This window comes from Myotis lucifugus, unplaced genomic scaffold, assembly GCF_000147115.1.
Source record: "Myotis lucifugus unplaced genomic scaffold, Myoluc2.0 scaffold_54, whole genome shotgun sequence".
Taxonomy (NCBI): domain Eukaryota; kingdom Metazoa; phylum Chordata; class Mammalia; order Chiroptera; family Vespertilionidae; genus Myotis; species Myotis lucifugus.
Window position 1 is genome coordinate 4,564,646 of NW_005871102.1, and position 13,454 is coordinate 4,578,099.

The window sequence follows — 13,454 nt, forward strand, 5'->3', positions numbered from 1 at the left end:
GAAGCTCCTTAACCCAGACATTTAATAGTATTTTAGATGCCTCAAAAAGTTAGGAGATTAGCATACATCTTTCCATAAACTAAGCTAAAACACTTGTTTTAATCAAATATAAAAAGTCCTTAGTTAGAAAAAGTCATCTAGAAAGTAATTGGTGTGTTTTAAAAGAAAAGTAACCCGAGTAGAGAGTGGACTGTAAGACTAGGATGTTTTGAAAAAGTTTTTAGCCTTTGAAATAGCTTCTGTGTTCCCTGTTTTCAGTGAATGACCTTTTGCCTACATTAGAAGACAGTCACCTCTGTAGGTTTTCAAGAATGCACACCATTTGTTCTAAATGTTTGATATCCTTGCTGTTTTCTAGGAAGCACTATTATCTTATCAGAAAGCCTTGTCCTAAGCTCTTCCAATAATTTTTACTTTGGTCATGCCACTTACTGTCTCTACTTCAGGTTTAATATTCTGTGATTACTGTTTGAGATCATTTTGGAGGGTGGATTAAGTATTTCTGGACTGCTTTAAAGTCTTTAATATATGACATTTTAAAATCGGATATAGTTTATTCATTTTATTTGTTTGAACTACATTTACAGTGAGCTGTTCGAGGTGGACCACATCAGAACAATATATCACATGTTTATTGCCCTCCTCATCCTCTTTATCCTCAGCACACTTGTGGTAGATTACATTGATGAAGGAAGGTAAGACAAGAAAAAGGATGGTTGGCTAATTGGCGCATAGGATGTTGGGAGTTTTCATTGTATGTAAATTTTGGTAGAGGGTGATTTGGTTAAATTTGCTTCAGAAAATTCCAAAGTAGCTGATTCGAGGTTGAGATTTCTGTCTCTTAAAAAGTACAATACAACTAAGAAGAAGATTAGAAATTTCATTACTTTTATTTTTCTAAATGGTCTATTTAAATAGACTATAATTGGTAGTTTCTAGGTAATTTTCCTAAATGGGAGAATTTTGTATATATGATTTATCAGTTTTTCTGTTATGGTATGCATTTCAGGTCAGTACTAAAAATAAGTAGCTTATTGGAATTTCACATTTGAAAAATGTATTTTTAATATGAAAATCAAATTGTAACATTAAAATGACAGTGCAGTAATCATACATTGAATTATATGCTTTATTAGAAAATTAAATTTTGAGATGATATATTAATAGATTTTTTGTTTATTTTTTATTTTTTAAAATTCTTTATTGTTTAAAGTATTACATATAGTATCACATATGTCTCCTTTTCCCCCCAGTGACTTCTTCCCCGGCCTCTCCCACCCTCCCTAGATTGTTTTATTTATATTTATCTCCTTCTGAAAAATCATCTTTTGTACATAACAGTGATTGCTATTTGAATTCTTTAAATATGGACTTTGCCATAGAATATTTTAGAGTTTAAAATGTATTAATTAAGAATCTAACTTTTGAGAAGTTCAAAGTCTTATTATTTTAAGTTATATTAGGTATTTTATGTTTAAAGACTGTATCATCTTAGGGCTTTTAGAAACTTTGTTATTGAAATATATTGTGAAGCAGTCTTAGAAGCAGTTCTATAGCACAACTTCAATGACTTCAATGTGTTAATGTTGCTGTGTTTCCTAAAGCTGAGAGTTTGGGGCCTGAAAGTTTTGAATTCTGTGAATCAATGCATATTTTTAAAAATGTGCTTTTGTGTCTTTTCTCTGTGCCTTTTCTCCCCAGGCTGGTGCTTGAGTTCAATCTCATATATTATGCTTTTGGCCAGCTTCCTGTTGTTATATGTACATGGTGTGCCATGTTCTTGAGTACACTTTCAGTTCCCTACTTCCTCTTTCAACATTGGGCCAGAGGCTACAGCAAGAGTTCTCATCCAGTGATCCATTCTTTCTTCCATGGCTTGCTTCTCATGGTCTTCCAGATTGGAATTCTAGGTTGTGGACCAACATATGCTGTATTAGCATATACACTGCCACCAGCTTCCCGGTGCATTGTCATCTTTGAACAGGTAAGGTTTTGAGTGTTGCTCAGTGCAGTGCTGCGCTCAGTTAAAATAATGATTGGAACAACAATAATAATAATATTATTATAACAATATAATACTAATATTTGTTATTTTTGGATAAATTTTTATAACTGGTTCTTTATGCTCTCGTCTAAAATTAAAGTGTTAAACTAGATCATCTCATCTCATAAAACTTATTTTAACTTCAGTGTTCTCTGGTACTTAATAATTGAAATAAATCATATTGAACTGTTCTGGATCAATGCAGATTTTGTTCTTGAATACTTTTTGTAGTAGTTATCTATACCATAAAATGTTTTTGTAATTAAAATCCCCACTTTTGAAATGTCAGATTCATTATTTTGTCATATAGCTCTTTCCATCTAAAGAACGGATTTATTTTGTCCATAAAACCTTCCGATTTTCTTATATTGGGTGTCCATGATGCTCTGTTTGACTAATGGAAAGGACCATGTCAGGAGCCTTTCTTTGATAGACTTTTGTAATACGGTGCTTTTAGTTGCAAAAGAATATGTCTTTCTGTAGAGGTTGTTTTTAATTTGCTTTATTCCATAAAAGTGAATTTGAGTTGGTATATGCAAAATAAAAACATTCTATTTGTGAAAAAATTTATCTTTTCCTCCCTCCTTTTTTAGATTCGTATGATAATGAAGGTCCATTCATTTGTCAGAGAGAATGTGCCTCGGGTATTGACTTCAGCTAAGGAGAAATCAAGTATGTAATTCTATTACATCAAAGGACTATTCAGAGGGTATTTCATCCTTTGGTGTTTAGGGGGATGGCACATTACATTCTGCAGCCATTATGTTTGATTTTCATTATGTAGCCTCCACATTGATTTGGAAGACTATCTCACTATTTCCTGATTGTTTCTGTTTTGTCTTGGTACCTGCAATTTAAAACCATTGATCATTAGATTCTTGTAACTTTATGTAATTTTTATAGAATGTTAAACTCATCACACCCATGTGTGCTTATTACTCTTTGAGTTGCTGCTTAAAACTCTAGAAGTCATCTCAGTCACAGGAATAACTTAGTGTAGAGGGATTGGTCTGTTGATATTAGAATAAGAAGTCATCATTTTGGGAGATCAGGAAGAAACAACATAAGCTAAGGAGAAGTCATTTTATTCTTCTCTATCCTATGTTTCCTTACTTTACCTTTGTAGTTCTGCTGAGAGCTCCTGACCTAGCCAAGTTTTCCTTTTTCAGGAACTGTCCCAGTACCCACAGTCAACCAGTACTTGTATTTCTTGTTCGCGCCAACCCTCATCTACCGGGACAACTACCCCAGGTAATGGCACTATGAAGTACAAGTGTGCTGAGCACCTGAAGTGTGGCAGGAGTGAGGTACAACAGGCGGGCAAGGGTCAGCTCCCATAGGGCTACAGAGAATGTAGAATGAGTTTTCATTTTCTCTCTGGCCCAGAGAGCCCCAAAGGTGATTCTAGCAGTCTTATTTGATCATAGTAATTCTTGACAGAATGTACTTTATTTAGAAAATGTATTTTTTTGCTTCCTTTTTAGGACTCCCACTGTAAGGTGGGGTTATGTGGCTATGCAGTTTGCACAGGTAAGTTTTTTTTCACTGCCTAAGGTTTGGTGATTGGTGGGAGATGGGGATTTTAATCTATTTAAAGTGTTTGTAAATTTATGACTATTGGGAGCTGTAGAACTCTTTCTGAAGTTTTGAAATTATTCTCAATACAGTGAACGGTGTTTGTTTTGCCAACATCAAAAGTAATTTTCTTCAATAAAATAATTTGTTTTATTGTAATTAATAAAGTAATTCCATTTGGTTACTTCAGTCAGCACCTACATTAATTTCCCCCTCCCCTCCTGTTTTTATATTTTTTGGATATATATGTGGGCCTGACACTCCTCACTACCTCCTCCTCCTGAACCCCTTATCAGAATCAAATCCCAGAAAATCCCATTTTAAATTCTTGTTTTAATCAAATACCCATTTATGAAACAAATTATTTTGTTATGGGTTCATGTAGCAGGAAAATCAGGTTCCAAGAGTCTGATCTTTTACAAATGCCCTTTGGTAAAGGGTTGGGAAAAGATAGTTAGAAACTAGGTCTGAGTAATTTCTGAAGGGTACAGTTTGCAATCTTATGCATTAGTGTTAAATGGAATATATATGTAAACATTAGAGGTTACATATGTATCTTCTTTTGAAGGAAAATCACCATCTTTCCTTAGAAGCCATCATTCTCATGACTATCTTTGCTGTGTTCCAGGTGTTTGGCTGCTTATTTTATATGTACTACGTCTTTGAAAGGCTCTGCGCCCCCTTGTTTCGGAATATCAAGCAGGAGCCCTTCAGTGCTCGTGTTCTGGTCCTATGTGTATTCAACTCCATCTTGCCAGGTAACATGGGGACTGGTTAATTTGGCCACTTATAGAGTTGCAAGGAAAATAGAAAGCTATTGCACCTTTGATTTACCTGCTTTTCACTTATAAATTCATCTGCATATCTATACCTGTCTTTTTTAAATTTCTTTATTGATTAAGGTATTACATATGTGTCCTTATCCCTCCATTGCTCCCCCCACCCCCACTCAGGCCCTTATCCCCCTGTTGTCTGTGCCCATTGGTTAGGCTTTCTATACCTATCTTGACCTCTTTCCATCTGTCTCATAAATGAAGTATATTTCAGTCTCAGCCGAATTTTTCCATTGGTCTTCTGGCTTTTACTCAAGGTTTGCTTTCTCTGACTGGATAATTCATATTTATGCTTCATTTCCCCATAATCTTGCTCCTAATCCAAGCAGGGCACTGAAATAGACTTTATTAAAATCACTAGTTATTTCCTGATTCTAAATCCAGTGGATGCTGTAGCCCTTACTCTGATCTCCATGAAGCACTGGCTGTTGTTGACCACATTTTGAAATCTCCCTACCACTCTTTCTTATTCTCCTGTCTTTCTAGCCATACTTCAGACTCCTAACTTGCTTCATTCCACTTATCTTTTTCTGGAGATATATGAGTACCTACTATATCAGATGCTGACAATATAGCAGTGAACAGACATAACTCTTCACTCTCTGGAAGAGTCAAATTATATATATAGTTTTCTTTACTTCTTTCCTCTACCCATTAAATGTTGGTAACATTTTCCATGATCACCTTGTCTCTACCTTCTCTCTCTCCCAGATTTCTAATAACCCTCCCTAATTGCTCTTCAAGGGTTACTCCAGTAAACTCTCATCTGTTCCTCTAATAGGATATGTGTTACATACTTGTGTGTCTTGTTCACTGGGCTACAAATTCCTTGAGATCAAAGATCGTATCTTATAGCCACTCAGCCAGTCACAGTCTCTCCCATATTGTTTAATCCATAGCAGATGCTCTATAAATATTTTTGAATAAATGAGTGAAAGGGTGAGCATGTATTTTACATTATAGTAACAATATATACTACATAAGGAGAATGAACAAAGTGTTGATGAGCTTTGTATCATGCTGGAGATGACATTTACCATTGGGTGTTGGAAATAGATAGGCGTTTGCCTGGCAGAGAAGTGGTGGAAAGGTGCTTTAGGCGGTGAGATGGGTGCACAGGCATAGACTTACTTTAGAATGGCCGAAGTCCAGGTAGGGATGATGTGTGGGACACTGGGAGTGGAGTCGGAGATAAGTTAACCTTATCACTATTGACATTCAAGGCTGGATAATTATTTGTTTTGGGTGGCTGTCTTATGTGTTGTAGGATATTTAGCACCATTCTGGCCTCTAACAACTAGATACCAATAGTACCCCCCCCCCCACCACCAGTCCTTGAGTTGTGACAACCAAAAATGTCTTCATAATTGTCACATGTTCCTGGTGGGTGGTGGTTGGGGGGGACTTCTCCCCCAGTTTTAAACAACTGGTTTATGGGAATGCACGAGGGCCAGATTTTAAAGGGCTTTGGGTATCAAGACTTTTCTATTATAAACAGGCTGGAATGAGTAAGCTGGAATAATCATTTTTATTTTACAAAATAATTCTAGCTAAGCAGGTGCTGACAAAATAAACTGCTTGGTATATGAGCTGTTTGAAAACACTCAATATTATTAATTTTATTTTCAGGTGTGCTGGGGCTGTTACTTACTTTTTTTGCCTTTTTGCACTGTTGGCTCAATGCCTTTGCCGAGATGTTACGCTTTGGTGACAGAATGTTTTATAAGGTAATATACACACGGACTCATTTTTCTTTTCACAATTTATTATGTCCTCATTGCTAGCTTTTTAACATGAACATTATATTGTCAGATAATGCTTTCCCACAAGTTTTACCAATATTAAGTCTGAAATTCTGGTATCAGTGTAATTAGTAAAGCTTTATCTTCTACCTCTGATATCCTCCCTTTCCCATAACATATGGCTTCTGCTGGATCCTGTGTTGGTGATTACAGAAGGAAAGCATGTGTCTAGAGGGTGGTATGAGACTTTGCTGACTGTTCATTCATTTGAAATTGGTTGTCTGGTGCTGTAGGAGTAATTTCAGTAAATTATTCCATTTAAAGTTGCTGAAGGAAGGAAATGACTTTTTCCTCTTTTATTTATGAAAGGCATTAATTCTGCTTAAAATAGTATTCTATACTTGCAAAGTTGGAATTAAGTTCTAAACTCAGGATCTGGAGTTTAGTTTGTGGTTTTGGTAACACTCCAAGCCTACCACTTCTTTCTCAAAGAAATAGTGAATGTAGGTTGTGAATTTTAGGTGTCTGATCTTAAAGTAGGGAGCAAGATATATGTAAAGGAGTGCCAGGTTTTGGAGGTAGCCACCTCTCACTCCTTATTCAACATAAGTTTTTCTGTTTGATACCAGCAAGCAGCTCTTCACCTTTAGCATGCTACGTAACCCTGTGTGACCTTAGAATTCTCTCACTGTGTTTTAGCAAGGCAATGGGGATTCACTGATTGCTATTTAGAGGAACGCTAGATTGAAGATTGTTTATGTTCTGTGTCTTCCACCATAACTTGTTTCATAATGAGAGAAAATGAACCTAGGGAATGAATCATATAGAACTAGAATTAATGTCTTATTAAACATCAGTAACCAAAATGCCTTTTAAGATTTTTCTGACATCAGTGTATGGACTGACAATTTATCATCACACACTGGATATTATGTGTGTATGTTCTTTGGAAATATTCAGGGGTTTTTGCTTTGGCTCTGTGTGTATATACATGTAGGTGTGTGTGGTATGTGTGTAGTTTTATAGCTTTGGTTTTTTTCCTCAGGATTGGTGGAATTCCACATCCTACTCCAACTATTACAGGACCTGGAATGTGGTGGTCCATGACTGGCTGTATTACTATGCTTACAAGGACTTTCTCTGGGTAAGCAGCAGGATTTAGTTGATGTTGTTCAAGAAATGGAGATTCTTTTCCAGAAAGTATTAATATTGTACAGCTGGAGGAAGTTATACTTAGTTGTCTTTAATTCTCTTATGAGCCATTTATGTCTAAGAAATCTTCTGCCTGAATAATACTGCTGAGAGACCAGTAAGGACAGTTACTGGGTCTAATACCATGTTTTCATTCTGGATTTTACTTTATATAATTACCAAGTAAGAATGCAGGCAAACATTCAGATAAGTTGAAATGATCCACCATTTATGGATCATTTCTTATGGATCTCACTGATAACAGATAATCTCCCTCTAACTTTTTCTTCATTTACTTTCTTTTTTTAAAATCTGTTCAAAGTGGAGAACCACCCTATGTATGGACTTAACATCTCTCCAATTGGTCATGTAGGTCTTTGAGACATTCTTCAGAGCAGAGTGTATTTAGACTGATGAAATGAAATCTTGAATCTCATGGTTGATTAATGCTGGTGTCTCTGGATTATTGGCTAAGTGATAGCATGTTGTAGATCAGATAGCATTGTATTCGAATGTTCTTTCCTGAATATGTGTAGTTTCACTTATGGACAAGGCAAGTCTCTTCTTTCTAAGTCTTAGTTCTGTTACCTGTAAAAATGGAGAGGATGCCTGCCCTGTCTACCATACTGTGCTATTCTAAAGGTTGAGATCTGATGTGTTCATTAATATATAAAAACTATGTTTTGTCCATCAGAGTGACTTACCAGTATAAGTTATTAATGTTTTTAAAAATATGCCCGCTCTCCCTTTCAACATGATTAGTTTTGAAAATGCCTTCTTTGAAAATAAGGATTTTTAAGCATAGGTGTTTTTTCTAATTATATTATAATACATTTGGGTTAATCCAAAGAGTAGATTGGAAAGTCCAATATAAATATAATTAAATTGGTGCCTTTAACATGTGATAATTATAAGTCTTATGTAGTTTGTGCTTAGTTACCTTTTAAAAACTGCTTTCTAATATTTTCCTTTTACCCTAGTTTTTCACTAAGAGATTCAAGTCTGCTGCCATGTTAGCCGTCTTTGCTGTGTCTGCTGTCGTGCATGAATACGCCTTAGCTGTTTGCTTGAGCTTTTTCTACCCAGTGCTCTTCGTGCTTTTCATGTTCTTTGGAAGTAAGTACCTTGGCATGCCATGAGGACTGAGGCTGATGCCAAAAGAGAAATTTAGAAAATAAAGTATGAAATCAATGTAGGAAGCTAGATAGTGAGCAGTAATATCATCTCAAGGCAGTGTTTGCTTATCAGAGGGAAAAGAACATTGATTTTGAGTAATTATACACAACTCTGTTTCAAGATGTTTATATACTTTGAAGTAGAGAAATGAGCCACATAACCTCTTGCAGACTGTTGGTAACACTGATTTGGTAGGTCACAAAAACAATAAAAAACAACTTCGCCATTCTTCAACTCTATCATTGTTCACCCGCTGAAAAAAACTGACCCTTTTTTGGGTGGGGGGAAGGGATAAGCTAGAATATGAATGATTCCATGAAATATATTTTCACCTGTTCTGAATACTGTCCGATTTTTAATTAATCACTGGTTAATAAACTTCAACACGGAAGCTTCATTTTTATTTATAGGAGCAGTAGCCAGAATAAACCATGTCCGCACAGTTGGTGCTCATTGTGATACTTGGATGATTTTAGCAGCTATCTGAGGCTGCTTATAGATTGTCTTGATATATATTTTTTGTTCTCTTCCTGACTTTAGTGGCTTTCAACTTCATTGTCAATGACAGCCGGAAAAGGCCGATTTGGAACGTCATGATGTGGACTTCACTTTTTGCGGGCCAGGGAGTCCTCCTGTGCTTTTATTCCCAAGAGTGGTATGCACGTCAGCACTGTCCTCTGAAAAATGTGAGTCAGCACTCAGGCTGCAGTGGAGAAGTGACATGTTTGTCCCCGATTGTGAGGGTTGGAGAGCAATTTTAAGGGGAAGGACATTAGTGGAGATTGTGATGAATTAATGTTAAGCGGAGAGAAACATTATCTGATCTTATTGCTACTGTTCTTAAAATTTTTTCTTTTGCTTTTCTTCACTTTGAACTCTCCTACTTGGTGCTCCCCCCTCCTTTTTTTAAATTTCCTACTCTTTTACTGCTTTTTCTTTAGCTCCTTGTAATTTTCTTCCTGTGTCTTAAAAATGTAGGACATGTGTATCCTATCCTCCACACACATATATATGTATATTTTACCTCTTCCTTTCCTTTCCAAAGTATTACGTCTTTGTAAAAATGTCCAGCTACACTCATATGCCTAGGATCCCGTTTCCCTTGATTTTCATGATTACATAAGAGCTTCAGCTTTAAGCTGCATGTGGATGACTCCCAAATAATTAGGGGGTGTCTTCTTTATATACCCCGGTATTTCTCACAGGCACCTGTAACTGAAGATGCCCACAATCAAATTAATCAGTTTCTCTGCCAAAGCTTCTACTGTCTACACTGTGTCTGTTATGCTGCCCTAATGCTCCTTCCTTATTTCCTATTAATCCTCTGTGTGCATTTGAACTAACTGCTCTGGACTACTAAAAATAGGGGTGTGCTCAAATAAAATGCACGATACCTAAAGAGGTGTAGGACCTATTTGACATTTGGTCAGAAGGGCAATTGTGTAGGGTTTACTGGACTTTAAAAGCTTCATGTAAAGCCTCTAAACCAAGTAAATCCATGCTGTAGATAAAAATATTGAACATCTTTTGAATTATTGAACTGTTTTTAACTGAAAGGTTGCTGAAATGCTGAGAGGCATTTTAGAGGTATGCAGTATATGACACTAACATCCCTATCTCTCCCCACACCTCATGCACATAGTGCACACAAGTAAGCTACATTTATTTTCCTCTTTTTTCTCAAAGCCCACATTTCTGGATTACATCCGACCACGTTCCTGGACTTGCCGCTACGTGTTTTAGAAGCTTGGACTTGGTTTCCTTCCTTGACACTGAAGACTGGGTATTCTGCCTGACTTGGGGCCGGCATCTATTTCCAGCTGTTACTGATGAAGTTATCCCTGTTGTTTGGACCACTCCAGGCTTGACAGATGACTCACTCCATCCCTAGGTCATCTGGAGCTGAGCTGTTGGAAGTTTACTGGACTTAATGTATACTTAAGCAGTGCTTTTTTGTATTACTTTGCGGAGAAGGAAGACTTAATAGCTAACGTAATGACAGATGTTTGCTGGGTCATATTGGCTTAAGCCTCAGAAATTAAATGTTTTCTTTCTCGACTATCTAATTAGAGGCTAAACATCATGTTTCCTTGGCCATTGAATTAGCCAAACCACTTATGAAGAAATCATTTAAATACCTCTGGCTTAGAAATTTTTTCATGCACACTGGTGGAATGTATGCTAATTAACCATGCAATTGGGAAAGAAAAGTTTTGCTATTTCTAGTAGAGAGAAAATATCTACTTTCCAAAGATAACCTTATTATAAATCCTAATTTGTGGATGGTTGTTCTTCTCAGCCTGTATTTTTTTGAAAAAAGCTTGGTTCTACCCAAGTTTTATCTTGTTTTACTATACAGTGTAGGTCATGGTTTCTATGAAGCAAAATTACATCTTTCACCTTGAATTCTTGAGGTTTCATTCATAATATTATATATGAGAAGAACAGAAATAGGATGGGAAAGAAAAAGAAGGCACGGGACAAAGAAAAATATTTCCTCATAACTTTCAAAGAAATTTTTTTTAAAAACTTGCGGAATCAATCATATGTTTAAATTATTTTATCATGTAACTTGTATGGAAAATAATTTTTAAAAACTTTAAGGTCATAACTTCTTTTAAGTTATTTAGAAGTATCCTTTGGTACAGTTATTTTATTGTCTAATAACTACTGACTTGAATTAATTTGCAGACTAGTAAGTCTGTAACAGAAGTATTAATCGCCTCCAATAATATTAAAGTGATTCTTAAAGATCCAGAAGCTGGCTTCTGTATTTGCTCAATTATACTTTTAGTGGTATTATACTTTAGGTGAAACAAATTATGTGCTCATTTTCAGGAAAATGTACTCTTTTATGTGATGTTCCCATGTTATAAGATGCCCATTGGTCATACGGTGTGGTGTGGAGGACTTATTTTGTTTGTATGTATGAGGTGTGACTATGTTTGTAAAGATTGAGCATTGGAGAGAGTATCTGAGGCCATGCATGTAGTTCAACTTTCCACCCAAAGAAGTAAGACTTACGAATTATTCAGAAAATTACTGTTATTTGAGGCAGACAACTTGAGAGGCCCTCTTGGAATTCTAACAGGCCTACTGTTATCCAAAAGGTTTGGGGAAGTCTTTTCCAAATTGTTTTAAAGACAGTGTGAGTCTCATAAGAAGGTAGAAGGAGTTTCTTAATAGTCACAACTTAATCTGTAGCACAAGTACTCAATTTAATCACCTATTTTATTCCCCATACCTTTGATTCAGGTGAATTTAGGCAGTTTTTAAACATCACATCCAATTTCAACAGACAAAAGTGCACCTCAAGGTTATCTTCCACAGTAATTATCTGCACAGTGGTAGTGTGATTGTAATGGAACCATAACCTCCAAACAGGACTGCTTTAATATACCTTCTAATTGCTGGTGTTTTTATTAAGAATTAAAATTAGTCACCCACTTGTTGACTAAACTTTTAACTGCATTTTAAATATTAGGGAGCTGATAAAACAAGATTGATGTAAGACTTGGTTATGAATAAGCCAATCTATTAAAGTGAGAGAATGGAATTCTTAGGTCTGTATTTCTGTTAAGTACTGTAAACATATACTCTCATTGAGAGGACTTTTCTAAATAGTGTATTTGTTGGATTTATCAAGGCTACTTAAAAAAAAAAAAACCCAAAATAAAACCCCCAGCCCTAGCTGGTTTGGCTCAGTGGATAGAGAGAGCGTTGGCCTTTGACTGAAGGGTCCCAGATTTGATTCCGGTCAAGGGCACATGCTTGAGTTGGTGGGCTCGATCCCCAGTAGGGGCATGCACGATGCAGCTGATCAATGATTCTCTCTCATCATTGATGTTTCTATCTTTCCCTTCCTCTCTGAAAACAATAAAAATACATTTTAAAAGTTAACTCTATCAGTTAAAAAAAAATACAAAAAACCTATCATCTTCCCTTTGTTTATTAGTGATTTTTTTCCTGCCCTAGATTTTTATGTGACAACAAATAATTTGTGTATAATTGGAGACACTTTAGAATGATAAGACTTTCCTAAGAAATTTTCAGAAACACTCAAAAGGAATAGCAACTTTCTGTGAAAGAAACTTAGTTTGGTAGCCATGGTCTTATCACTAGCTGCTTTTAGCAAAAGCCTTTAAACAAAACAAAAACTTCTTAGTAATATGTTTCAGGAAGATTGATTCTTTTTCCCCTCTTGCTAAAATTATTTTCAGTTCCTGGATGATACTTTTTTCCTTTGAATGTAATAAAATTAAAATTTCTTTCCTGTAAGAGATATTAATGGATAGTAACTATTATTTTGAGTTTGGTATCCAAGAGAACAACTAAGAGCTCTAACTTTGCCATAAATTTGTTAGGTGCTTTTATATTCTCAATCCTGGGTAATGAAGGAAAATGGAGGTTTTTTGCTTGTTGGTGGACTAATGTACTGTAGTTGCCTCACATTAGAATTTAATTAGAAAATTGATACTACAACATTTGGGAGCAAAAGGAGTGGGAAATGTTTTTGTGGGTTTTTTTTTTCCTTTTTAATCATTGCAAGGTAAAAGTGAATGACATTGACAGGTTAAAGTACAGAGTGTAAATGTTCTATATTTGCAAACAGATTATGCTGTAGAAGTAATTCATTTAGTATGGGCAGTTTTCATCTATCAAAATTATACTTACCTGGAAAATTGGATGCTGAAGTCAGAGAAAACATATTAGAACATTGTGTGCTTAAAAGCTGGTCATGTGGGTTGTGTAGCCTGAAAAGATATAATTTATGAATTGTTGAAGTCTTTTATGCAAAAAAGATAATCTTTGTTTTGTGTGATCATAAGTAATTTTGTGTACAGTTCTTTGTTTTGTATGGGGGAAAATAATGAAGGTAAACTCATATAACTG

General features: G+C 35.6%; 1 protein-coding gene across 1 annotated transcript in view; it reads left to right on the forward strand.

Moving 5' to 3' along the window:
- Window positions 1-11,321, forward strand: part of SOAT1 (sterol O-acyltransferase 1) — a 48,185-nt gene extending 36,864 nt beyond the window's left edge. Inside the window, exons 6-16 of the mRNA XM_023753995.1 lie at window positions 588-695; window positions 1,702-1,984; window positions 2,638-2,716; window positions 3,214-3,295; window positions 3,529-3,574; window positions 4,248-4,377; window positions 6,082-6,179; window positions 7,240-7,338; window positions 8,366-8,501; window positions 9,102-9,247; window positions 10,248-11,321. Coding sequence (XP_023609763.1) covers window positions 588-695; window positions 1,702-1,984; window positions 2,638-2,716; window positions 3,214-3,295; window positions 3,529-3,574; window positions 4,248-4,377; window positions 6,082-6,179; window positions 7,240-7,338; window positions 8,366-8,501; window positions 9,102-9,247; window positions 10,248-10,304 — 1,264 coding nt within the window. The 3' untranslated portion in view covers window positions 10,305-11,321. The remainder of the gene's footprint in view (window positions 1-587; window positions 696-1,701; window positions 1,985-2,637; window positions 2,717-3,213; window positions 3,296-3,528; window positions 3,575-4,247; window positions 4,378-6,081; window positions 6,180-7,239; window positions 7,339-8,365; window positions 8,502-9,101; window positions 9,248-10,247) is intronic.
- The last annotated feature ends 2,133 nt before the right edge of the window (window positions 11,322-13,454 follow it).